The sequence below is a fragment of the Dryobates pubescens genome, chromosome 15, assembly GCF_014839835.1.
Source record: "Dryobates pubescens isolate bDryPub1 chromosome 15, bDryPub1.pri, whole genome shotgun sequence".
In the NCBI taxonomy this organism is placed as follows: domain Eukaryota; kingdom Metazoa; phylum Chordata; class Aves; order Piciformes; family Picidae; genus Dryobates; species Dryobates pubescens.
In genome coordinates this window covers 9,733,248-9,760,874 of record NC_071626.1, presented here as the reverse complement: position 1 = coordinate 9,760,874, position 27,627 = coordinate 9,733,248, and the positions used below count along the sequence as shown (strand labels likewise).

Below are 27,627 nucleotides of genomic sequence, written 5' to 3'. Positions count from 1 at the left end.
TCCCACCTTCACAACATGACAGAGGTGAGTGTAATGAGGTACAGCCTCAGTTCTGGCCAAACCTTTACTAACTTGGCCAAATCGAGACAAAACTATACCAATGTCATTGTGGTACTCCCTTAAGCTTACAAGCTTCCTGAACTCTCAATGGGGTCTATCGCTTGGGCACAGCATACAAGGCATTTTCATTTGGCACTACACTCTGCAGGGCAGCTGGCTTCAGTGCATGCCCAGATTCCCACTCTGCCTCACATTTGCCAGCCACATTTCAGATCAGAAGCCATTTCAAATGTGCCTGGCACGTACGCTGAACATGGGAGCAAGATGCAGTTTGAAACCAAAAAGGGTTATCATGTAATTCTCTTTTAACTCATGTCTCTCATAAAGGAAAATGAAACCAAACCAAATCAAAACAAAACAAAACAAAAAGAAGAAGAAGAAGAAAAGAAAAGAAGGGTTGGAATCAGGTGTGGGAAGGGGAATGGAGTAACATTTATTAATCAAAATTAAAAAACTAAGCATGCTGACATCTGGAGCTAGAACAACCAGCAAAGTCACCACGTTCAGACTCATATTGGCTAGTTCTATCCATCCCAGCATTCTCTTGGGACAGCAGTTTGCCCTAGGCTCTACCACAAGCTCAGTGAAGTACACAGCCTCAAGTACTAGAGCGTGCAGCCACAACAACCTGCTATTACGGAAACAGTCAGTCACCACTGGAGTTAACATTCCAACCTTAACGACTCCCGAAGCCTCCCACCCTCGCACCCCGGAATGGCTCCCACCCTAGCCCTGTCCCACACCACAATGTTAATAATTATAACAAGCAATAACCCATCTGTTATATCAGAGAAGGGAACAGAGACTCCACTGAGAGATTTAGAGCGGGATGTTAACATTTCTTCAGTCAACTGCACAACAAACAAAAAAAAAAACAAAACAAAAAAACAGGAGAAATAATTCATTGGAGAAATGAAGTTAAGAAATAGCTGACATGTGTATTGCTTTTCAACCATGCACTGATGCAAAATTGAAGCTACTGTTAATTAAAAAAGAGGAGGAAAAAAAAAAAAGATAAAGTCACAGAACAGAGGTACACACGCATGGGCAGACTTGCTCAGCTCAAAGCTGTCTGCAAATTCTACTTGTGTGTACTTCAAATAAAACCAAAAATGGGGAATTATAATGGCCATGGTACGTTCCTGTCGTAGGAGCAATGAGTGTGGACAGCTGGGGGGGTTTCTGACACAGGAATGTATTTAGCACAACCAGCAGGTCCAAATACACCAAAAGAGGGCAAAGGAACAAGGAGGAAAGCTGTGATTATTACTTGTTATTTTAGAAACGCTTCCAACCAAGCTCTGGGACCAATACAAAGCAAAAGGAGATGCTGTGCAGGTTGCCTTACCCAGCTGATGCTCCTCTTTTCCATAACCAAAGACCCACCTATAATTCCATCAATGCATCTAAAGCCCTAGCAGTTTGTCCAATGCACCAGTTCTTTTCTCTGGCTATTCCTGTTCACACACACAGAGCTCATTCATAACCTCAGCTACTCAGTCCTACCATCCCTAATGATTTCTGATGCCACTCACTTTGGGTACTCCAGTAAATATAAATGACAACAGAGTAGAGCATCTTCAACAAACATGAAAAATCATGTTTCCCAATAAAAGAAATAATAATTAAAACCCAAAAACCCCCACCCCTTGCTAGCTGCACCATGCTCCTCCAGTGCCACAGCCAAACTGCAAGAGAAGACACCGCTGAGTGGCATAGTCCCTGAAACACAGGACAGCCATGCAAACCCCCACTCCCATCTCTAAGCAAAGTGATTCCACAGGGAGAGGTTTACCCATCTAGGTTAACTTTAAAACTTTAAGCCTCATCTCAGAAGAAATGAGTGTGGTTGAGCTTCTTGTAAAGCTGTGAAGTGACATGTTTCCATCAATAGGGTAATTGAAACACTGCCTCAACAAGGACATAGGAGAGCTAAGGGAAAGGCTTATGCATTTTCTCTGGGCAGTAAAACAACAACCAAAAGGGCTGCTAAATCAAGATTGGTCCTTTCCAGTACAGCCTTGTGTACTGTCTGGCGAGCATGTGAGCAAAAGGAACACAACCCTAAATGCTGCTTATTTTAATTCAACTTCTCTTTCTCTGAATATCCTGCCAGTGTTGTTGGGGCTGTGCTAAGCCCCCTTCCCCACATGAATGTGTAGCTTTCAAGCCTATCGATCTCAGCTGTCCAACAACCATATTGGCTCAGGTATTCACAAAAGCCCACATTTAAAATGACTCATCTGTGATGTTATCATCCTTGGCTCAACCACAAAGCAAAAACATACTGTTGTTGTTTGTTTTTTTTCAAATCCCTTCTTTAAAAGGCTGGATGACAGCTTTTACAATATGGTCATATATTCCCTGACGTAACACAGACATGGCAAAACAACATACACATGAAGCTGCAATCCCAGCTAAAGCAGCATTCCAGCTACTGAGCATGTTAATATAGATAAATGAGCACTTTAAGACTAGGCAGTACAGCTCAAAATATGTCCATCTTCTCTTCCACTCTTCAGGTCCATATTAGGTGATCAATCCAATGAGAACATGAGGAAATCCAAAACTACAGCTTACTTTGTCAGTGTATCCTATGCTGTAAGCCTCCCTTTTCTTTTTCCCTTGCTGCCATTGACAGGTGCACAAAGTGTGTTGCTGGCTGTCTTTACTCCAAAGTCTTTATGCCACAAGACACAAGCATTCCATACCCCTGGAGAAATGTGTACCTCATGGTATCAGTTAGATACATTTAACAACTTGCCAAGTTTACGTAGCAAGCCCAGTTTGGGGATCTTTGATTGTATCTCAAATGTGTTTTCCCACCCCCAAAACTGCCTTAGAACAGAAGTTAAAGAAGCAGAAAGGGCTTGAACAGCTTCCAGTATTTCTGTATTAGAAGGGTGGCATACGTGCACCAGGAATGAGCATGAATGAATTAAAAGAGGTGACAGGACAACGGTGTCCATTGTAGCAGGTGCTTCTACATGGTAATGGGACAAGCATGACCTTGTTAACCCTTCCATTGAATTTACATTAACATCATTATTTTTTGTAATGAAATGCCACTCGGTGTGTAATCTGGACACGCGCCGCCCCGCCGCAGCGGGGGCTCGGATCACACGTGAGTCTGCGCTGCCCTAAAAAAGCCTCTGTTCCCATCTCTAACGTGGTGCTGGAATGGTTAGTATAATTCAGTTTTTTCCACTGCAATCCACAATCTGATCGGTTGGCAGGTCACACTGGCACTCCTACCTGAGGTATTTTAGCGCTAATGATTGGTTCCTGTAAGACTATTCTATAACAGAACACAGGAAGAGCAGTTCAAAAAAACACAGCTGTGGAAAGAAACAATCATACAAACAGCCCACGGGGGGCTCACCAGCCTTTTCTTTCCAGTGGATGCAAGCACGCTTTTCACAGGCAGCAGCGGTCTTGGCACAGGTGGGCTCGTTTGGGTTTCCCCCCCGCCACCCAGATTGACCCCGTTGTAGAAGACAGACAACCTTTCGTACAATCCAAAATTGAGCCCTCTGCATCCTGGGGCAGGTTGTTTCATGAATTCGGGTGTCTTGCCAGAGTGAGATGCATCCAACAAGAGATGGAATGCCTTCTTCACAGAAGAAATGGCTAGCAGGATGGTTGCCCCAGGAAAGAAAAGAGGAGTGAGGAAGAGGAGGAGGAGAAGAAGAATGAGAAATTGGTGCAGAACGTATGCAGAAAAGGAGCCCAAACTTGGGACGTTTCCCCTTCATCTTGCCTACCACTAACCACTTCCTGCCAGCTCAGCTCCTTTTCACCCTTCCTCGTCACAATACTACAGACTCAGAAGACCCAAGGGAATGTCAGCTGAACTTTCCCTTCCAGTCCTAATTGAAGTGCCCTATTGCCATCCTTTCCACAATCTGGACAAGCCTTTCAGAGCAACCAGAGGGATGGAAGCACAGCAGCGAAAGGCACAACCAATCGGTGGGGCACAGGAACGCTGGAATCATTCCATCCGTGCCATGCAAATTGTTTAGAAGGATAACTCCATGTTTGGATTATGGTAACATTTTCCTGAGCTCTGTCAGATGGCTCTAGACAGCAATAACATAGGAAAAAGCACCTCCATCCACCTTGAGGAGTCCCCTCTTGTATCATCCTGCTTGCTCATAGCGAGACCAGAGCCACCAACAGCAAAGTCATCGGAAGTTCACCTAATGGTTCTAACCCGGGGGCTTGTTTTAGCATTACATCATGCTACTGCATTACAGCACCAAGTGGTTACAGGCATTCCTCATTATTGAAGTCTCTTGTCCCTAAAATATATTCAACAAGCCTCTCTCCAACTGCAATGGAAGCTCTGAAGCAGCTTTCTCAAAATAAGTATGGAGTAGCCCTGCCTAGTCTTCTCTTTCAACTTGATAGCCTCTTATGTGGCATATTGTGAGGGAGGAGGCACTAACCACTGCTCATTTGCTGGCTTACTTCTGCTAGCAACATCAGTGGTCTGTAAAGCAATGTTTAAGGAGCGAGGTGGGAAACCCCAGAACCCTCTGCAGACCTCACCATGGTTTTATAAAGGAATGCTTGACTAGGCAGATCAGTTTTTAAAGGACTATGCATACAACAATGTCCTTAAGAATGAAGAAATGCACCCAATGCAGAGCGCATGTCTTCCACCTGCTGCAACTGTGTTGGGAGAAGCACAAGACATGACCCTTCGTATAAACCAACAAAAGCCAACAGCTAATTCCATCCATTTATCATCTTAACTCTAACCCCAGGGTCCTCTTCATAAATCTCAGGAGCAGCATCTTCAAAGGAGCAGGGAGGTGAAATCCCTGCCAACACCTGTGCCACTACTCAATACAAAACTTCCCTAGCTCCAAGGAGCTATCACTTACAGCACCATGAAAGGGAACTCTGCTAGAGCTAGGCAGACCACAAGTTGGGATGGCAGTAGTGGACCTGAACATTTTGGCTTTGAAAGGCGTATCTTACGATAGCTGCTCTGCAACAGCTCTCCATCAGAGAGGAAACCACTTTTCTCACTGGCCAGTCATTCTCTCCACCCTTGAGCTACCTGTGTATACACAGATGCCCTGGAGATGTGCAATATAGACTGGCTGGAGAGGACAAAGGACAGGACAGTCTCCTGTCACACCAGAGCTATCTCTCAGACAGGAGGAGGGCTGCTGACTCTTCTAAGCGAACATCTCCACATATTTGTACTTTACAATTCCCCAAAGAGATGAGAGAATCTAGCCTATTTAGGTACCGTTTCTACCAGCAAAATGAGATGTCAGTTTTCACTCTAGCAACTCGGTCTCAATTTTTAATCAGTCCCAGTGTCTTCCCCAAAGGGATAATCTCTACATCCCAGTGGCACATGAACATTTTTAAACATACAGCTCGTTCAAGTTTAGTGTGGGCTGCACAAATCAAACCTGAAAGGGCCCCAAGAGGGGAGAGAAAGGGGAGGGCAGAAGGGGAGAAGGAAAAGGAAGGTCTGAGGCTAAACCAGTCCTGTTATTTTTGTATCCGAATTATGTAAACTGGAGAAGTGTTGAGACAAATTTTAATTCACTAATCATCTCTCAGGCTGATTAGTAGCGGTGTGCATGTGGGGGACAGGACACCCAGTTAACTGACCCTGGCAATGATCAGGAAACCCAAAGGCTTAGGTCTTGCACCCAGGGGCAAGCGCAGTGACAGAGAAGCATGCTTGCATTCCTAAATATATAAATATATATATCCACAAGGAAGAAGAAAATTAAAGTAAATGATATTTTAAAAAAACCAAACCAAACCAAACCAAACCAAACGAAAAAAGAAAAAAAATAGGGAAAAAAAAAAAAGGCTGGCTTGTCAGGGGTTGGGGACGAGAAGGCTCCGGTGTTGTGTACTTACATAGAGGTCAGCACCGTAAAATCCGTCCTGGTAAACCACACTGCAGAAAATCCACACAAAAACAAAAAAACAAAAAACAAAAAACAAAAGAACAGAAAACACATTCCGGTTATTGAGGACGGCAGCATGCACATGCGTTTTACACAGGCAGGTGATGTATGAATCCACAACCTGGGCTTTTGGCAGGAGCAAATCAGCAAAGAGAACGTGTGCGCACGCACGCTAGACGGCTTCAAGTCATCTTCCACGGCATGCAGAGGGGAAGGGGCGGGCAGAGGGGGAGACAGTATGCAAAGGAGAGAGGGAGGGGAACCACCATCTTGTACAATAAAAGTAGACTCTAAAAAGATCTCATGTCCTGAAGAAGAGAAACAAGGGTTTAGAAACCTCCACTCTGGTTGTTCTCCTAGAATGCTTTTAGTTACCCCCTAAACACATGGAAACGTTGGCTTTATGAAGTGGGTTTGTGAAATCAAGGAACCCCTCAGAAGGCATCCCAGAGGGGCTGGAGTCACCTATGTTGGAAGCACGTTTCAGAGAGTTTGTATGATTACATATTTTGAGCTCCACAGGGCTGCATGACTTTGTTTCTGACATCCATACATCACCTGCTTTTGCCCTGCACATTAGACATGCAATAAGATTTGGCTGATCACACAAGCATGCAAAGTATTATTATTCAGCATCTTAAAGAACTGATGCAACACCTCAGAAAAACAAGTCAATCAATTCTGATCAAAGTAAACACAGAGAAATGTAATTAAAAAGAAAAAACCAAAAATACCCACAATGCATTGCTTTCACAAGCAGAGATAATGAGCTAAAAAGGTTAGGTGACTGGTCCAAGGTCCGAGAATTGAAAGGTGCAGTGGGAGTCCCTGGTAGTAATGACCTATTCCATAGCAGAGAGGAGCAACTGGAAGGGTTTCCATGGGATGGTACTTTTTCTGCTTTAAACCACTGTTTTCTTTCTCTCAGAACTTCAAGGAGGACAACTTTTAAACCAGAGCCTGGGTTCCCAGAGAGTCACTCTTGTATGAGCATTCGCTGGCCTAAGACTACGCAGCTCACTTTTGGGGACAAGGGTCAGGGAAGGATGAGGAAGGAAGAGAAGGGATGCCCCCCACCCACATTGAGTTCAGCATGTACTTCATACTGAGGAATTTCCTCCTGCTTTTCCTTTTCAATAGCTCTGGACAAACTCGCTCAAGGCTTTAAAAAGCAGTAGCCTCATCTGTGATGTTTATGGATCTAATATGCATGACATTGCAGTAGCATTAAAGCAAAAGGTATGGAACACTAACTTTTCTTTTGATTGTAGTTTTTTACTCATCAGATGGAATGTGAAATGTTGACAAGAGCCTGCCACCCTCAGACACCCACCTATTGTAAGGCACGCACACACAGAAAAGCCCAGCAATCTCGCCAAAATTCTGCATGCTATTACTAAAAAGGAAAATAAAATCAAAAGAAATCTGTTGCAGTGTTAGCTACTGCTTGAATAATTTAGTCTTGCTGTCTTCCCCAGGAAAAGTATACTCCATTCCCAATGGATAGTTACTATGGCCTTCAAGAGCGCTGGGAGCAGATATGAAGATAGAGACCCTTGTTAGAGGAAAGGGGGAGCCACTTCAGCAGGGAGAAGCAGGCCATAAGATCATGTTTGTTGAAGCTGTATTTTTACAACCACATAACAAGGAATTTGGCTCCTGGGGCAGTGACTTACATTGCTGGGTTCTCTATCTAGGACCAGGAGTTTTAGCAGTGATACTCCACCTGCTCCTGCAGGAAAGGCAAACGTATGACAGAGGAAGTGACTGTCGGTTTATGAACAGGTTAGCAGTTTTATCAGTTATTCTGAACACAATCAGCTGGATGAATATAAACATTACCACATTGGATCAGGCCACTATTCCTGTAACTTAGAATCCTTTCAGTAAGAGATGCTAGCAGAGCTCTCCAGAAAAAAACCTGCAAGGAACACTAGTAACAGGTAAGAGTAAGACTTTCTGGGTCCAAACAATCAAGCACACATGCACCCTCTTCTCTCTCCTTCAGTTAGGACTTGACTAGCACCAATTGCCAGGACTGAAATTTAGCAAGGTTTATTTGCAAGCTACAATATCCATGTTTGTGATTCTTAATGCTAGCAAAACCAGACAGAATTCCTTCATTTGAGAACCACAGAGACCAGTTCTGGTTCTGTAGACTGACCAGAAACATAAACCAGCCCAGAAGCCCATCCAATCTCAGTGGCATCTGCAAAAAGCCCAGCAGCTGAGCTAAACCATATCCATGAGAAAAAGAAATATGCTGATTTTGTAAAGCAGCAGCATCATATCATTTTGGTGTCCCAACAGTTCACTCTGTTGCAAAAGGAAGCAAAAAAATTCACTCCAAACCCACAAAGCTCCCTACTGCCTTATATCTAGTCTGACTTTTATCTACTTTGAGCTTTGAGTCAGTGAATCGTCGATAGAGTTACACTCCTAGATTAAATTATTCTTTACTATGGCCAGCCTACTCTTCATGGTACTTAATGACCATGAACAAGTCAATGAATATCCTACAGTTTGAGAAATAAATTGATCAAGCTTATTTAATTTTGAGAGGAGGTTTTGTTTTTTTCCAAAGTGCTTAACTCTTATGCATTTTGGTTTCAAGTGCAATTTGTCAGCATTTCTGTTCAGAAAGCATGGCTGCTGCAAACCAAGGCAATACTCCAGTACAGGTTTTACTCATACTGTGTAATCAGAGGGTATAACATCACCTTACTTCTACTGAACACCATCCAGGGTACAAACTGAAGGTTGCATTTGTATTCTCAAGTCAGGCTCAGGTGACTATCCAATATCCTCTCCAATTGCTAAGGTAAGAGTAGCCTTCCATACTCAAGGATGTACATTCCACATATGCATTACTAAATCATAGCCTGTTAAAACTATGACAAACAATATGATTTCTTGTGCCTTCATCTGGAGTATCTAGCACTATACACTACCTGAAATTACTATGACCTGACTGGCCCTCAGGTCTGATCCAGCATGGCAATTCCAATGGGCTTTTATTGATCTACATTCTCTATTTTCTGTTAAATTCTGCTAAGCTCTCAAATGCAGTGATACCATTAAGTTCTGCAACTTAAATTTTAAACACCATTAAAGGTTTATGAAAAACAATTCTTTCTACCAGGTTTGACTTAACCTTCAGCTTGCTTTACTGTCTTCTTTCACATTATTTTGTCTTGATCATTTGTGCGCTGCTGCCTGATCTCATGGTGTCATCGTTCCACTTGCCAGGAAGAAAGCAACTGCTGCAGGGTTAAGGTGTCAGGAATGTGCCATATAGAGAGTGGTGCCCATATAAAGTGGTGGCTGTCCTCAGAGCTTACTGCACCATGGAACTCAATAACACGTTTTGTATTACTCCACCAGGAATCAAAATCCCTCTACAAAATACCTTGTAGAGATTCAAACTGTGATGACAATCAACACCAAAATTAATTAATTACATTCCAGTGCTTGGGACGAGGGACAGTTCTGGGCCATTTCTGAACCTGCCTTGCTTACAGCTGTCCTGCAAATGCTTACTGGATAATAAGCTGCCCATGAAGACATGAAGTCAGCAGGGTCAGACAAATTCAACATAAACACAGTCAAGAGACAGTATCTGGAGAGGATAATCATTGGAGCCTGGCCCATAATCCAAATGGAAATAAACCTTTTATATGGGACTCAGGCTAGATCTACAAAGACAAGCCTGGCCAGTGACTCACGAAAGCCTCTTGCTAGGAGTGCTCCAGCTGTTACTCCCAGGGGTGAAGAGCTCATTCCCCTTCCCTGCTGCAAGTATTTAATATTCTGCTAGACGGCAGCACTTAACTCAGCTTTGCTTCTCTGCTTCACTGTTGAGCACTTCCTAACTGGACTGGGTCATTTTTAGAGCAACAGACATACACATTGCAGGTCAAAGACTATGGTTAGAGGATATAGAAGATGAACTAGGAGTGGTAGCAAAAATGAGGTGGATCTGAAAACCCAAAATGCTGTATTTGGAAGGCCAATATGTTCAGACAAGAGGTTTTGTTTAAAGTCTTGCAATGACTTAAATAAAAACATTGCCAGATTTGCTGGTAAGCAAAGCTAGACAGACACGTGACCACTGCAGCTTGCTTCCTTAAGCTCTACTTTAAATATCAGACTGGACTCTAAAAGGAAAGGGCCAGTCTCCTACAGAAGGTATTGAAAACCTATTCAGAATACATCGGGCTGGCTCCTCATACTGCTGTGAGCTGCTTCCACCTCTCTTTTTAATAAAGGATTTATCATTTATTTTCTTCCCTTTCGGGGCTAGTATAGAAGAAAAAAAGGGTAAGTCCACTTCCCTGTGCTGGGAAGATTTCACTCCTATTCCTACTCTTCCATTGCCTGAAAATATGGCAAACAGAATTGCAGAGACAAGCAATAGGGATAAAGCATCCTCAAGACCAGAAACACAAAAAGACAGTTTGAAAGGGATTTGCTGATTTATCTGTCATTCCATCACACTTAAGAGAAATAAAACCCCAGAACAACACTCACATACAAACCTACCTCCCTGTACTTTTATACAGCAACTGCTCCACTGTATTACTCACAAAAAGTCAGAGGGCAAAGAATACTAAGGCCATGCATTCACCAGTGCTTCATAGAACAGTTAGAAGAATGCTGCACTTTCAGTCTCCCTCTATCCCAAACACTCCCAGCTTTAAATTAATGGACTTGATTAATCTTTGTTTTAAACCTTTTTAAACCGTCTCCAACAAAGAAAGCAAATCCATTGTGGGTAACTGGCTCTTCTGTATCCTACTGTCAGATGGTGAGGCATGAAGGTAATGGATAATATTCCTTATTCCTGGGTATGAAAAGGCAAATAAAATGCAAAGAGCAGAACCTTTTCAGAAATTTTAGAGTTTCTCTCTTTGTGTCCTTCTCAGCAGCACTTGAACATATTGAGGAATACTTCATAGACAAATTGCAAAATTATGAGAAGGAATCCATCAGCATTTTAAGCTGTTGTAAGTACTGAAAGTTGTTTCAGTCCAGAACTTAACATGGAAAAATTTAGATTTGCCCCCCACTTGATGCCACCATGTGCAGAATGCTCCGGCACTAGCAATACCCTGACTCTCACCATCCAGACAAGTTTAGTATTTTTAGTTAACTGATTAGCTCTTTGACACGGTTGTGCAGAGCACTCTGCTCTCATGACCAGTGCTTACCCTGGGTAGGCAGGGATGGCTGTGGGAGGTACTGCCCGGACTGCCCCATACACTGTCCTTCCTCGGCCCCTCAGATGCGCTCCCCGAAATGCGGCTGCTGTGGTGGCTGCAGTTGGGTAGGGGAAGCCTGGAACTGCAAAGACAGACAAGGTGGAGGGTGAAAAGGATCCAAGCTCCTGCCCAGAGAACAAGCACCTGCTTCAAACGAAGTGACACAATAGCTCCACAGCGGTGGGACATTTTTGCATCAGTCCTGCAGAGGGGCATGCTTATAACCCAGCAAGCACCCAATACATACTTCCTGCTACACCATGGCCTTATCAGGGAAGAGGGGTTGCAGAGAGGTTTGGCATGCAAGAGGTTAATGCTTTGGCATGCCTCACCCACCACATACAGGGTACAAATCCCCCCACCTTTTGACACCGCCATGCAGTCTGGTTAGAGTCTGAGAAGCGCAGAGAATTGCTATCAATATAGCAGGCGGCTCTTCCAAAACTGCAGAGGCTCTTTAAAATAATTTGTCAAGAGGCCCTTGAAGTCCATCAACTTACATCAGTCTCTTCCCTCCTTTCCCCTCCCACTCTTTGCCACCCAATCCTCTGTATGTTCATTTTAAAGCCTGAAAGACAAGATATCCCATATAACAGCAGCAGAAATTTCCAATAAAGTGCCAGTTCTCTGCGAGCCCACCTACAATTAACAAGTGCAGTCAATGACTGCCTCCATCTATAGTGGAGCCTGCATTATTGTGTTTTACACTGGAGTAAACTGGCTCAGGATGAAAGGATGTAAAACCTCAGAGGCATCTGCAAACACATAATAAAAACAGATGCCCAAGAGGGAAAGAGTCCCAAGGTCCAAACCCAACCCAACCTGTGTCCAGGTACATGCCACTGGGGGCCCTGCAGACTCGCAGTTTAGCAGCTTGTATAATATGTACTTCTGGGATTTGTCTGTTGGGTTTCTTTGATTTCAAAATGAGGAGGGGGGCAAGGGAATGGTTTATTCCTCACACACACTCTCCCCTTGTTCTGCAGCCTCCTCATCACTCAGAAAGACCCATTCACCAGTACAGAAACACAATGCAGATGAACAAGCTACAGCAACTGCACAGTGTACTTTGGCCCAAGGTAAACTCACTCCCAGTGAGACCCATCCTTTCAAGTATATATTATACAGACTGGAGAGAAGAAGGGTAACAGGTCATCATTAACTCAAGCACAGTAATAACACAGGGGCCAGCAGGAGCTACTTACTGATTAAAGGAATGTAAGTGTTAATACCCCCCCTTCCTGACAGGGGCACTGCGGCGTCATTGCCCAGCGAGACATCTGCTTGAAAGCTGGATGCTAATTGAATTAAAAAAATAATAAAACAAACAAAAAAAGCAAGATGTAAAAAAGGTTATAAAGAAACAACAGATTGAGAACATGAAACACCACTGCAGTTAAATGGCAGAAGTGGAAGTGTCTACTTAAGCTCTACCTGCATATAACTCAGGGCCGTACACCGCTCCAACCACAGGACTCAACTTCCAACCTGAAACAACAAAGACTGCAGTGAATGCCAACATCTACACCAAGAGAAGGAGCGGGCAGCGTGGGTAGGGGGAACAGTCTCTTGCATGCGCCCCAGCTTCACATGCACAGCTCTTTCCAATTTCTGCATCGCCTCAGTCCCCCTTGGTGTAGATGGAGGCCAACTGCCTTTTTCTAATGTCAAGCTCTAGGTACAGGTTGCTGTATCAGAGGGAACAGCAAAACATCACATGATCCGCAGCACAGCGAAGGCTAAAGGGAATGCCAACTACCTCGTAAGCGCCTTGCCACCCTGTGTTCTCTGCATGACCCTTGCTGTCAGCTCCTCCAGCTGCTCCCTGCTTTCACTGGGAATGCTGCGGATCCAAAAACCTCTCTAAAGCCACCAGCCCAGGCTGCCACCCTGGGCAATTTGCAGCCTTAAATTCTCAAAGTATCCTTCTGTCTTATTCACTAGAAATCTGCTAAAAAGCAACACTGAATTACACCGCTAACTGAATTACACATAGATGGCGCAGAAAAGCAATCCAGTCTATTCATCTCAGTTTCTTCTCTCTGTTACTTCAGTATTTCCTGTCCTCTTTACACTGCTTTTCAGGTGGAAGACTTCCCAGCAAACTGATTTTTGTATTATCTGGATAACTGGCAGAACTGCAAATCATCAACATAAAGCCTACAGGAGAACAGCCCTTAAAGAAGTCATGGCCCAGGTATGAAAGGAGGAACCCATTTCCAGCCAAATCTAGGAATCTGTCTTTCCACCCCCATCTTTCTGTCACAGGAGAGAAGGGGTGTAAAGCTAACAACATAATGTGAGCTGGCTTCCACAAAGCATTCCTTTCAGGTAAGATCTCAGCTGTTCAGCTTGCAATCATAGAGGCATTTTGATTTTTAAAAAATCCATACCCTTCCCTTGTCTCTTGGAGTCTTGATGCACTTACTGCACTTCAACACCACTAACCAGACTAGAAACCATATGAACAACTTTGTGAACTGCAGCCCATCAACACCACCCCTTCATCGGCTGGCAGAGTATCAACGAGAGATGCAGAGCATGCTCCCTCTGCAAAACTGGGCACACTGCTGTTGTGCTGCCCGTCCTGATGGCAAAATACTGGAGTGGTGGCAATGAGAGAACCAAGATCAACCCTCAAACTTAGTAATCATACAACCACTCATGGGTATGCCTTAAGACCAGCCTAATACTAAATACATTTGTATAGCTTTAAAACTGCCATTAAATTGCTGGCTATGAAAGCAAAATATTCCTGTCTGTTATCAGGGTTTCACCAGCAAGCTAAATTTCTGCCCTTGTTTCAGGACAACGCAACATAGCTACATTGCCTTTCGCTACAAAATCTCCTGGCTCCTTTCAGACACTGACACTCAGAACCCCAGCCTTTCTGCTCGTCCCTCTTTCCCCAGCTCTGTAACCACTCTAAAATTTATCTGCCAAGAGGCACAAATAAAATTCTTATGTTCTAAACTTACAAGTCTTACACTGTAATCAAAATGGATTCTCACACTAGCAACTACCAATATATAGCTTCCTGCCTTTTTGTAGCTGTTTGGGAACATTTTCAGACCAAGAACTTTTTTGCCTGTTTCAGGACAAAGACTGAGCTTCTAAATCTCAGTATTTAGTTCTGTTAAGGGAAGAATTACTTTTTATGCTATATATGCCTATGCAACAAAATTATTGCACAGAGAGAACCACCAAGATATCCTGACAAAACATAATTCTTCATTACCCAAACAACTTGGTCTTTCTCTATTCAGGCTGACTGGAAAATGACTGAGCGCAAGCACAGTCTGTAACAAACAGCAAGCAAACAAGTAGTGCAATGCCTCTGTTTTCCTGGTTGTTTGGGGACAGATGTACTTTTACAGTTAGAACTTAAACTGAAGTACATCCAATTATGTAAGTATTTAAATGGGTGTAAATACTTTAAATGGTGTAAATACTTTAAACGATGGCAATGAGACTCGGGAGTACTGCACATCCCACTGTACAGCATCAGCTTGCAGTAGTGGCAGGCAATCCATCGGTGCTTGGTTTCTTTACCCAGCTTGGCCATGTTGGACATGTCACTACTCCTCTCTGTCCCTACTTCTCCACTTGTATAATGGTATTCCTCCATACATCCTTGAGGGTTATACTGAAGGACAATGCTACAAATTAGTGTTTATGGGGTTTTGTTGTTTCTTTTGAGGTCTGTTTTGCTCCTGAGGAGAGATGATGCCTCTTCCCTTCTGCCTGTCTTCCAACTTTTCAGGTCATCATTAGTACAAACAGTCTCTCTTACCATTTGCATAAGGTGTGACCATCTTCTTATTGGTCATCACTCGTGCAGTAGCGTTGTTAACCTAAAAGTAAGAAAGGGGAGGGGGGAGGAGAGGGAAGGAAGCACAGGACGTTAGGGAAAATGGTGGGAAGCTCTCCAGTAACACACACACACATATTTTACTTCTATCAGCAAAAAAAAAATAAAAATTAAAAAAAAAAAATTAAGCTAATTTTATAAAAATGCAATCTTTAAATTACTTTTAACAGTTGTCATTTAATTATAAAAGTTAAGCTAAACATGGCACTTTTAAACTATGCATTAAACAAAAGGCCAGCGAGAGTGAAGTGCAGATTCTCCACCACCACACCACGTGCTTATTGTCAGCTCCTGGATCAAAAGGGCAAAACGTTGGAGGTTTTGTCCAGGTTCTGTTCCAAGAGGCAGTGATAACTTCTGCAGCCCAGGACAAGGGAATTGAACCAGGTGATGCACAAGCCGACTTGTTTCTCAAGCTCACCACTGAGGCCCAGCAGGTCACTGGCAGGCTTACTTTTTACATAGAGAAACGCAGCTTGGAGTCCATCAGCTTTAGATTTGAACTTCTAAGGGTTGAGAAGATATCTGAACACCATCAAGCATCTGGACTGCCTATATACACTGATTTCCTCCCCATAATTTTCAGATCTTTTTCCAAATTATCGTTTACTCATCAGAAATCTCATGGAGCAAAAAGAAAAAATAGATAGCAATAGACATGGGTCTTTTTTTTTAGCTTTATAGTGTCCTCCACCCTCTTTACAGAGCTCTGTATAGTTTCAAGCAGTTTGATTGCTCAAGCAAGTGGGGTGTTACCACAGAGATGGTGCTGATAAAGAAAAGATGGACCAGTTTGGAAGCCAAGTTACTGCAGCCCCGTGTCAGACAGCCTCAAAGTTCTTGCAAGGAGGGTGAAGTCTTTGTCAAACATCAATAATTTTTCAAAACCTATGCCAAATGGGAACTGAGTTCAGGGTGTGGAAGAAAAAAAACCTGATATAAAAGTAAAAGCTGCCTTAGGCACTTGAGATCTATGGATGGTTAAGTTTATGCGGGGTGGGGAGTCCGGAAGCTACATTTTACTCTCATTTCAGCCCCAAAACAATAGAAACATTACACATTTAAAAAGAAAGAATGGGAAACAACAATGATGAGACTGAGAGCATGCAGTTAAACACACACAGATAAAAGAAAGAAAGAAAGAAAAAAAAAACAACAACCACAATTGATTCAGGGGGTGGGGAGGGGAGGAGGAGAAAGGAGATAGGGTCTCACAGACAATCATTAAGATGGAGCGAGTGCCTGAAATCAGCTGCTACAGCAAAGTGCAACACAAGCACTTAAAGGAAAAATTGCCAGAACCAATCAGAAACCACCAGTCAGCAAGAGATCAACAGCTGCATTTAACCAAATAAAGAAATAAACCAGGGAGGAGGGGGGAGATAGAGAAAGAAAAAGAGGGAAAACAAACAGTAACAGCTACAAACAGGTCTCAGAAAGAGAGCAGCAGAAAGGAGGGGCAGAAAAGAGAGAAGAGGAAATGGGTGCATTAATAAAAACCAGCCAAACTGGAGTTCAGTAACTCTGAGTAAGATGTGCAAGGGGAAATCACCATGAAGTCAGTAATCAAACAGCTCAGACTGCTACAAAACGATAATGTACATCCAAAGTCCAGGCGGCATTACTCAACAGCATTGAAAATAAAAGGGGGAGAAAGGGGGAAGGAGGTGGGTGGGGACAACAAGTCAAATCACATTTCGTAGTGTTAATGTGAGATGGCAGATGGATTTTTTTTTTTTCTTTCTTAAATTTTTCATTTTTTTTTTTTGCAATTTTAAGAAAATTCAAATTAAAAAAAAATTTAAAAAAATAATAAAGAAGGAACAAAAAAAAAAAGCTTCTTCTCTAGCGCTTTCGTTTCACTTACCGCCAACTCGTACCATCGCCAGCATTGTGTATAGTTACCATGGAAAGAGTGAGTCAAGTGAAGGGCCCTAAACGCTAAACCATCGAAAAGGGAAATAAACAAAAAAAAGGAAAGAAAACAACAACAAAAAAAAAAAGGCAAAATATGCAGACATCTTACTCAAAAACGGTGGCTTTTTGGTTTCAATAGTTGTACTTTTTTTTTTTTCTTTCTTTTTTCTTTTTTTAAAGAAAGAGGGAAGGAGGGAGGGAGGGAAGACGCCAGTTAGCCTTCAGCACAGTGGAACACCAAACTGGTCAATACCAGGCATGCCCAATACATGGCCGTGGTGGCCAGCAGCATTAACCTTTTAACCCCCTGTGGTGAGAGCTAGAAGCATTAAGGATTAGCTTTCACCAAGCGATTCTTTGACTGCAGGCAGGTCAAGAAACCAGCAGCGTGTATAGCACAGCCCACTCAGGGCTTCTGCCCCATGTCTCCCGTCCCTTCCCATCAAGGGCATCATATCACAGTTGGATGGAGGAGAACTGGCCTCAGAGGAAACAGAGGATACTGGCTGGCTCCCTGCTTTCTTTTTTGGACACAGAGTTAGAAGTTGGACAGTACTCTTTCAGTTACTTTTGTTCAGGCCTGATAACAGGAATTGGAGCCTCGCAAACTGAAGCAAAGGAAAAATCAAGACAGCAGAAGGGCAAAACTTTGGAGTGGGTGGGAAAAAAAAAAAACAACAACCAAAACAACAAACAACTTAATAAAAGAAGAAAGAAAAGATAAAAACACCCAAAACAACAATAAAAATATTCCATAAGGGGTGTAAACTTTTTATACATTTCAGTGCAGGGAGGTGAAGGACACAGACACAAACACACACGCACACACGAGACTGGGATCCAAATGTGAAATAAGTGAGGCAAGACACAAAAAGAAATCAAAAGAATAAATATAAAGAAGAAATTGAATTACTGAAGACATGCACCTCGATTTTACGGCCCTCTACCACGGTGCCGTGTAATTTCTCCCTGGCCCTGTCTGCATCAGCACTATTCTCGAAAGTTACGAACCCGAATCCCTGCATGCAGCGGGAGAAGGGGGGAAAACATGCACATCGTTATATATTGAAATACTGATCTCTAGGTAAATAGAGAAAAAAATATCACAGTATGAAATCGACATCAGCACAACTCAGCAATAACCTCCTAGAGTCACATTGTCGGTTCATGCATGTTTCATAAATGAAAGAAATTAAATTTGATAAAATAAAAGAACTGTAATCATAATAAGAATAATAAGAGTAATTAAAAACAACCAAAAAAGAAAAAAAAAAAAGGAGAGAGAAAACATAAAAGCAATTGAGGCCAGACCAAAAAAGAAGTACAAAGTTACTCGAGACAATTTTTTGGTTTGGTTTGGTTTGTTCTGCTTGTTTGTTTAAAACCATGAAACCCCTGCTCTGACACGGGCAAGCTGGTCAAGCCCAAGCAGGGCTCCTCTCCCTCTGCTCATCAATGCACATGCTTTGCAGGAGCCCTTGCCCGCCCCAAACACAGCACAGGACAGCGACACTGAGCAGCACTTCAGTCTCTTGAGAAACTGCTCTGAGAGCAAGTGGCGATCTGAGATCACACCTGGCACAAGGAATTCTGCGAAGCTTTGGGCAAATCAAACACTGCACCTTGCTTTTCCCACCTGTAACATGTAGACAATAATAATTACCTACCTTAGAAAGCTGTTGAGAGGAAGGGCTGTTTGTAAAGCATTCCTTGTAAACTCTTCGGGGCACAGCTCATGCCTACTCCTATGCCTGTAATTTCCCTAATAATGCATGGAGCCCTGAAAGTAAGCAGGGCTTCTGGGTGGCACCATCAAATAAACAGGAAAAGATTTAGTGAATCATATATTCTAGTTTTAAAATTTTCCTAATAGAAGTGTTGGACTCGAGAGTATCTCTCAATACCTTAACATTGATTCGTTAGTAAAGGCAGGTTTTATCTTTCACTGTTAACTCATTACTACCTCTCTCTAGCCCTACTAACCATCTTATTTGGTTTTGTTCCAAGATGGCAACCTCTGTATTGTGGATAGAAACAAATCTCTGCCTAGACAGACTGTGAATTTTGAGGAAAAACTTGGTATGTCCTCCTTGGAGCAGCCACAAAGGCTCAAGGACTATTAAAACGTCCCTTTATTTCAACAAAGTGGGGTTTAGGGCATCCATGAAGGTACATGCAACACACCTGTCCTACATGCTCATGCTGCTGCCAACCCGTGCAGTCATGTAACAGGGCACAGTAAGACATCATGCTTCCTTCCATGGAGACAAGCGTACTGACATTGAAATGAAGCCAATGTGACTAAGGGAATTCGGATTTGAACTGGTAACAAATAGTATCTTACTACAGTCAACTGTGATGAAATATTCTTCATGCCATTACAGAGAGTGGGGACAAACAAAAACTTCATTGTGTTTTGCTCTTAGGGTATCTTAAGAACAGAAGTAACTGGTTCCTGTGGCTTAGTCTAAAACAAATACAGGTTTAGCATACAGAGAGTAATCTCTGCTGGCTCCAATACCCTCAGGGACAGGAAGAACAAAGCTTGCATTTGTTGCAATGGAAATTCCTGATACTTACTGGAGAGCAAGGTGATGTGAACGATCTAAAGCTAGGCCTTGCCAGGGAAAAGGCATGCTAGCCTCACAGCTCCCTCCAGGCACCTTGAAGCTGACAGGGACTGGACGTCCCCCAAAAACCAGCATCTTAATTTCTAAGCACTGTTAGCAACCAGACACAAGCAAACCATCATTCTTCAAATGCTTTTTAAAGGTCTTTACAACACTAATCTTAAAAAGCCCAAGCCTTCTGCACATGCTGGCCTTTATAATCCACAACAAGGTTTCCAGCACAAAACTGCATACTGTGTAAAATGCAGAGGTATGTTTTCTTTTCTTTTTGGTGGTGGTGTCTGTGTTGCCTTTTTTCCCTCCTGAATGGCAATTGTAAAAGAACTCAGCCAAGCACTGCAAAGTTGAGATCAACGACAGCATTCCTTTGGGCTCCAACTCAATAATATAAAGCTTCAGATAATTTCACTTCTCCAGCTATAAATGAAAAATCATGTAAGTAACAAAGCAATGCTTTTTTTTTTGCAGAACAGAATAAAAATTTTCTGTTTAAATGAACTAAAACCGGAGCTACAAGAGATAGGGGCTTAAAACAAGCCAATTGCACATAACTCTCAAATACGTTGCAGGCAACCAGGCTGGGGAAGACAGAGGGTGCAGTAACAAAGCTGATTATGAAGGCACAGGGTATCCTGTCTGCTCCAAAGACCCCCTACAGAGAAAGGCACAATAGAGAAACAGAGCAACACCTTTCCCTCTGTCTCTGTATAATGGGGAAAAAGCATCTTTAAAAGGCTGGGGGAGGAGGGGAGGTAAAGACTGCAACAAGATCCTCTGTTTCTCATTTCTCTTTTCACATTAAAATTTCTGTTTGTTCTAGACAAGCCTGTGGAGACTGAACAAAATTTATGTCTTCAGTGATGATGTCAACTGAAAGCCAGAGAGCAGAGGGAAGGTAATTTTTTTAGACATTAATCTGTGCAAGCTGGAATCAAACTAAGACTATTTTAATTCACATTTGTTTGCAATTAGTGAAGTCTGTATGGGATTTTAAAAACCACATTATCATTAAATACCTTTAAACTGAATAGGAATCTTCAATATTCTAAATAAGTTAACTCAAGGCAGGGCACAATCCACATGCAGACTATGTAAATAATTAACAATGTGAATTAAACCAGAATTAATCTGACTCTGAACAGCATAACTAATTAACCACAATTTTTTTGGTTTATTGACAGAACAGTTCCTCACTTGTGCAGCTCTCTGTTGAGAGCCATTTAATACCAGCACTGAATTACTGCTTTACATAGGTGACTCTGTCAGAGTCATCATTTGTGCCTCCTTGCTTTTTCTTCCTAATGCATCTTAGTCATTCAAATTTTTGTTAAGAGAAATAGGTAAGCCACACTTGACATTTTTATCATTGTTGAGTTTAAAGCTTAGCAATTATATATACATATACACATACAGATATTTTTAATTCCTTCTTACAGATGACCTGTAAAGAATAGGGATTAATTTGTACCTAAATACAGATACAACAAGCAATTATCAGTCTTCCCTCCCAAGGTTGTCTTGCCCTTGAAAAAAACAAAAGAGGGGGGGAGAGAAAGAAAGAAGTGACAGATCTCCAATATTTACTAGCTTAGCTTTGTACAGCAGGTACTGCTTTGCTCCACAGCAGTAAGCATGGAGCTAGAGGAAGGAAGACACAATCTTGGTTAAAAAAAAAATAAAAGAGGCTTATTGTTTCTAAAATCTAGTTTATACAAATAACTTGGGTTTAATAATGCTGTTATGGTAACAAGGCTGAAATTTTCAACAATTCCTCTCCACCTGCAGCTGCCAAGAACTTCTTCCAAGCAGAAAATAAGTTTAAGTCTCAACATACCCAGCAAACACTAAACCCCAGCAAACATTTTTAGGCCTGGTAAGTTAATTTGCAGTGCCAGACTAACCCCTTTTTGCCCAAAGGTTTTTTTCAAAGGGCCTGAAGAGACCGAGTAACTGTCACCCTTTTAGTCTGGCCTCAGACTCTGCAATAAATAACAAGCAACATGATGAGCAGTGGAAAAAAAAAAATAATAAATGTATATATATATAGTATTTGAACGTTGCCATCTCTGAAGAATGAGAAAGAAAATTTACCATGTAACCGTAAAGGGAGAAATCAAAAGCAGACGGTTCTCCTGGGTGTGGCCAGAACACAGAAATTAAACAAAAAAAGAACAACAACAACAACAAAAATAAAGTAAAATAAAATAAAAATAAAGTAAAACAGAAATAAAATAAAATAAAACCAAAGGAAACTAAACAGAGCCCCTTGAAATCCATGCATTGTTAACCCTTCGTTTGTCATGGAGTTTAACCAGTCACCTCAGCAGCAGCGTCTTTGTCTTGTACCACTGGAGCACGCAGCCAGCAACCAGCCTTGCCGTCATCTGCGGCTCTGCTTGTTTTTAACCAAGTTGGGGGGTTTGGTGGTTTGTTGTTTATTTTTTGGGGGGGGTGAATATTTTTTTATACCCCCTAATTTCCATAATAAACTTTTGGAAGCCTGAAAAAATGGCCAAGGATACAGCAGCTTGGGCTACCCGTTTCCAAGGCACATGGAGAGAGCAGGAAGGTTTCAAATATAATCCACCTGAGATGAGCAGGACTGAATGCACCAAACAGCACAAAATTTCAGGAACATATCGTTAAAGTTACAAACAGAAACACAGACTTTAGATCAGTGAAGGAATCAGCAGAGAACAAGTGGCCACAATTGCAGCAGCGATTCCACTTCCCCCTTGCCCTCATGGTGCACCTTGAATGCATTAAGATACATTGGCTTAAAGCAATACAACCTGGTGAATCAGATGCAAGAATTAATATGGCTAAAAACCCATAAATATATCTTAAAAAAAAAACCCTGAAAGGCTATTTTTAGGCTGGATCCTTGTCCCAGTCCAGCTTGTTTTGTAGCTCCACAGCCAATCCTTCCTGCAAAACTGAAGTGGGGGGCAGAGGTTGGGAGTAAACAGTGGGAGCCCAGCCAGCACTGCTTCCCAGTGAGAGCTTAGAGCTTTCGAGCAGCTCCAGCCAACTCAGGTCAGGGGCTTCAACAACCTCGTGCCATCCCTGGCTGTGTGCTCCTCCTCATCACCTCAATCAATCATGGATGTTACTATGTGGTCTGTGAGTTCAACTAGCTAAACTGGCAGAAGGCAAGCTCATTTTTCTCTCTCCCTGCTGCATCTGGTTTTTTACTAATTTAGCATCATGGATTCAACTCCCTGCACAGTGAAATGAAGACTACTGGGAAAGTGCTCCCACAGGAGCAGTAAATCAGCTTATACTATCAAGCCATCAAATACAGCCTTAATTATTCAGGTTTATTTAAACTAGTTCAGTGTATGGACTAATTTAACTGTGTATGGACTAATTTAACTCATCAGTTTAGTACCACTGAGTTGAAAGTAGAAAACTATACTACAGTGAGCTACAATAAAAGTGTGTCTCCTTCAGGCTATTGGCATTATAAAGGGATTTAGTGACCTCAGAAACTGATGCTGGTCACTGGTACTTAATTTGTTACTAAGCCTCTTTATGTCAACAAGACTATTTGTATTTCTGGCTCAGCTGATGGCATATGAGCAGAAATTATAAAAATAGAATTAAATGGAAAACAAGACCTCTAATTTATTTTATGTCACAAAGGGTTTTATCTAGTTCACTGAGTGGAAACTAAGTCCAGAACAAGAGTTGCTTAACTCAAGAGCACCTAATCCATTCAAATAAGAAACAAATGGACAAGCATATATTTAAAAGACTTAGTATTTAGGCACATTTACCAAAACCTAAATTCATATTCCTATCTTCACTGACAGTTAACTCCAAATATTAAAAACCCCCAAGTGTTCCTGCACAACTTTTTAGCTAGCACTGGTTTACTTACAGAACTTCCCTCATCAATGGATGCAATTTCTTTGTGAAAACAAGATGTCAGCTACTATACAACCATTCTTTTCATTAAATTTGAAGTGCCTCTAGACACTTCAGTCCTATACAAGAATTTGGAGATCTGGATCTCCCAAATAGACTGCGGTGAAGGGACATAAACTTAGACTATACAAAATCACAAGCCTGAAATCTGCACTCGTATGAACTCTTACCATTTGAAAAACTAGTAAGAAAGGCTCCCTCTTCAGCCAAGATTTTGCTGTGTGCTTCTGCACTCTTGGGCTCTGAATGTCATCGAGGGCACATCTTGGAATGCCACATGGTATGCAGCCAATGAGTAGAGTTTGGATTCCCTTCTCCTGCAGCGTTACAAACGCCACAGGGTACTCGTTACAGGCAGACTGCATTAATTCTGCAAATATGTCCACTTGCTCTGTTCAGCACAACAGTGCCAAAATAGGCATCTAGAGGATGCATCTCCACTAACAAAAGGAATAGGAATCCTCTCTCTTGACTTCCTCTGGAGGCATTTTATTCATGGTTCAGCGAAGTGCATGGCAAACTGCAACCGTGAGCAAAACGCTATTTAAAGGCACTTACATGGGTCAGAACTAGAACCATAACGGTAAACAGGATAAATGAAACAGCTAGTTTCCTGGAAACAAACAAAAAACCTTGACACATCAAGGGAAGACTGATGTCATTCTATTAAATAAGAATAAAACAAAATTAAATTCAAGAGATGTTTCAGGTTTGTATCTTCTTTCTCCTATGTGGCAAAGCAATACCAGTGTGAAGTCTACCAGGGCCTATATAATTGCTGTGAGGGGAGAATCAGCAAAACTTATTATTAACTGTTTCCTTTCTGAGCCAGTACAGGAAGTCAAACAACATTTCCTAAGCCAAATGCAAGAACCTGAGGGGTGAGGTGGCTGTGATGGATGCTGCTAACTCTTTGGTCATCAAATTCCCTAAATACATAGAAATCCTGAGGATGCACCCAATTTGACATAGTACCTCCAGGCTGTCAAAGAAAACTGCCTGGTCATCTCAGGTGGATTCAAAAGGAAGAATGCAACCTGCATGCTTCCTGCAGTCCCCTCCTACAGACCAATACTGGAGCGATCTCAGCAGAGATCTCCTGCCATAACTTGGCAGGGACAAAGCGCTGCTCAACCCCATCGCACACTGGGTGGGGGTGAACCCAGGGCAGTTTGGGATTTACCACTGTACCTTTTACATATTTACAAAACAGATACACATAAGTCTACAACCCTTAGGAACCCGGGGAAGGGAAAGGAGCATTGAGAACACAGCACAAGGCAGGCAGCAGGAGCATCTGCTTTCGGATTCCCAAGAGAGAGTAGGAGGAGAAGAAGAAAGAGAGGTTTCATATCATTAGATTAGAATGGAAACCACAGGGCAGGAAAATGCATTCAGATTTTTTTCTTTCCTAAGGTGGAGGAAGAACCCAAGAGTGAGTGAGTGGCCTCCAGAAAGATCCATTTCCTTTGCTTCACCATCAGATCACCAAACTGTTGTTTTTCCATTATTATGTGAATACTAGGTGCGTCGTGCAGCTACACCCCACTCAAACACTGGGGCCTCCCATTTTCACGCTAAGCAGGAATAATCTTGCATTCTTTTAAAAACAGGAATTATTTTGGGTACAGAAGGTTGCAAATATACCAAAAAAAAAATTACTCTTTGGGTGTTTTCTAATTCTGTTCAGATTCTGCCCCATCCCTCATACAGGCTGTGAGTTTTGCAACTGCTTTTTGCTGCAAGACGACAGAAAAGCAGTGGGAAACGGCATGGTCAAGGACTGGGAGAACATGTCTTTGGCTTACTTTTAGTTTTTCCTGTATTTTTTAAGGGCTCAGGATAAAATTTGTCAAAGAACTCTTCAGCACTAATTTTTGTTTTAACTGAAAACCAGAAGCCTTGGCCTTTAACAACTGCATGGGAAGGTACATAGTCATCATAAATCAAGTCTTCGGAGAAAGCCATCATCGTTAGCGTTACTAAAGAGAAAGGGCAGCCGTGGGTATTTAATACAGGGCTGTACGGATGGGAGAGAGAGAAGTTCATATGTGGCGAGGAAATCACTGCTCTGAAAAGAGCAGGCAGTGGGGGATGAAGGGTAGAGATCAACACTTTGCCAGGCCAGTTATTTTGTGCTTTCCTTTGCAATTACATCCAAACAAGTAGGGATTTGATAGAGGCCAGAGGCTAGCTCCAAAGCCACATAGAAATTACTAAAATCAAGACCAATTCACAGATATTCCTGGCCTATAAATATCAAAAGAACAGCAGAGAGCAGAATAAATATTTACAAACTCAGCATAGCTGATTGTTGTGGTAAAGCATATAGATTTTCATCTACAAAGGGAAGTACAATTCCCTAAGCCATATAGACATTTGTTTGTACAAACTGTCTTATTAAAATCAAATCCCTCAAAACAACAACAAAAGAACCACCACAAAAATAAAAAAATATGGTATTATGCACAAATAAAGGATGAGGAAATGGCTAAGATTAATTTATTTTGTATACAGGCCAACTGCTTTCTGGTTTCCAGCTAATACAAAGACTGAAGAACTTCAGAAGGCATCATGGACAACACGGGTGGAAATTTGTAGAGGGCTCTGAACATGAACATGCCCAGGAATATGTTGAAGCAAAGAGGTCACCTTAGGACTGTGAACCTCAAATCCAAGCAAAAGGCATAGACTTGAAATCAAAACTGCTTAGCTGAATTGCAACTTCAAAATCTCGTGTGCATGCACACATGTGCACACACGTGTGTGGGGGAAGGAGGGAAATTTTGTTTTAATTGAAAATGGGAATCTTAGCGTTGATTAAGTCAAGCAGAGTATAGACATGCACTGTGCAAGCTTCCCCCATAGAGCTTTGGCAATGCACCTCACTCCTGACCTGCAAAACTCCCTGCTATTCCAGTGCTGAACCTCCTGGGCAGAGAGAGAATCACATCAATTTGTCATTGTGGTGATACTGGTTACATGATGAGAACCAATTGCCAATTAGGACAAAGATCACTGAATCTCTCTGCAGCTGGTCTGAAATCTCATCTCCAGAGAAACAAATTACCATTAACCCTCAAGAAAGCCTCCCTTTTAATAGATCTGTGGGGTCAAAATAGGGGTGTGGATGCAAATTCAGTGGGGAGAGGTCCACGAGGCAGGGAAAGTTGAATGAAGACACTTATATTAAGCATGGAATATCTCAAACATGAAAGGTCAGCATCTCAGAAGTATCAGACAATTCTACAAATGAGAGTAAACAAAATCCTTTCACATGTGAGATATGACAGTTTTTCTATGGAAGTATTTTAGTGCAACAAAAATGTGGTTGCAGGGGTGGGTGGGTTAGCCTTTGTGCTTACAGTCTCCTATCACACAAACCTGTTTTAGCTTATTCTGCCTTCCTTACAGGGCACCCATTGCTGATGCAACGGGAACAGGTTGGTATGAAGGGTCAAGTGACTGACTCCCTGTTTATCAAAAAGCTGGGGAACCTGATCCCACATTACAGACGGGAATGTCTAGGAGCATTTGTACATGCTGCCCAGAAATGACCATGTTCAGAATCTGGAGTCAGAGGGAACAGGAGACAGCCCCTAAAATAGCTTTTCCCTTCCCCCATCATACTAATTCCTGCTGATCTCTATAGAGTATATTCTCTAGGCAATGAACTGCCTTTTTTCACTCTGCAATCAAAACAAGAGAAGTGGGTACAGAAACAAGACTTACCTTCGAGCCACGCTCATTAAAGATTATCTCTACATCAAGGATTTTTCCAAATTGCTGCAAAGAGACAAATGGGAAAAGATTTGGTTTTGGCAATTCATTTTGCCTTCCTTTTGGAGGCTGGCTTAATACAATAATGAAGTTAAAAACATTTTCATTTCTAGCATAAAGGCAAAGGTGTAAAATCCCAGTGCCGTGACCTAGCTCTCGTGGGTCAGGACACGCAGATCCTCTTGGTCATAGAACCTGGGTTTTCTCACAATAGTCTAAAAGAAAAAAAAACT

At 42.2% G+C, this 27,627-nt stretch overlaps 1 protein-coding gene across 13 annotated transcripts in view; it reads right to left on the bottom strand.

The window, feature by feature from the left end:
- The window catches only part of RBFOX2 (RNA binding fox-1 homolog 2), a 168,370-nt gene that overhangs the window by 4,524 nt on the left and 136,219 nt on the right, over window positions 1-27,627 (bottom strand). For 6 of the 13 annotated variants that reach the window (XM_054168058.1, XM_054168069.1, XM_054168064.1 and 3 more), the window contains 8 exons: window positions 27,347-27,400; window positions 17,981-18,073; window positions 15,060-15,120; window positions 12,701-12,754; window positions 12,472-12,564; window positions 11,216-11,348; window positions 5,956-5,995; window positions 835-911 (listed from right to left, as the gene is read on the bottom strand). In XM_054168058.1, coding sequence (XP_054024033.1) covers window positions 835-911; window positions 5,956-5,995; window positions 11,216-11,348; window positions 12,472-12,564; window positions 12,701-12,754; window positions 15,060-15,120; window positions 17,981-18,073; window positions 27,347-27,400 — 605 coding nt within the window. Of the gene's footprint in view, window positions 1-834; window positions 912-3,315; window positions 3,359-5,955; window positions 5,996-11,215; window positions 11,349-12,471; window positions 12,565-12,700; window positions 12,755-15,059; window positions 15,121-17,980; window positions 18,074-27,346; window positions 27,401-27,627 lie in introns of all 13 variants that reach the window. The other 7 variants (XM_054168070.1, XM_054168061.1, XM_054168059.1 and 4 more) reach the window with 7 other exon arrangements.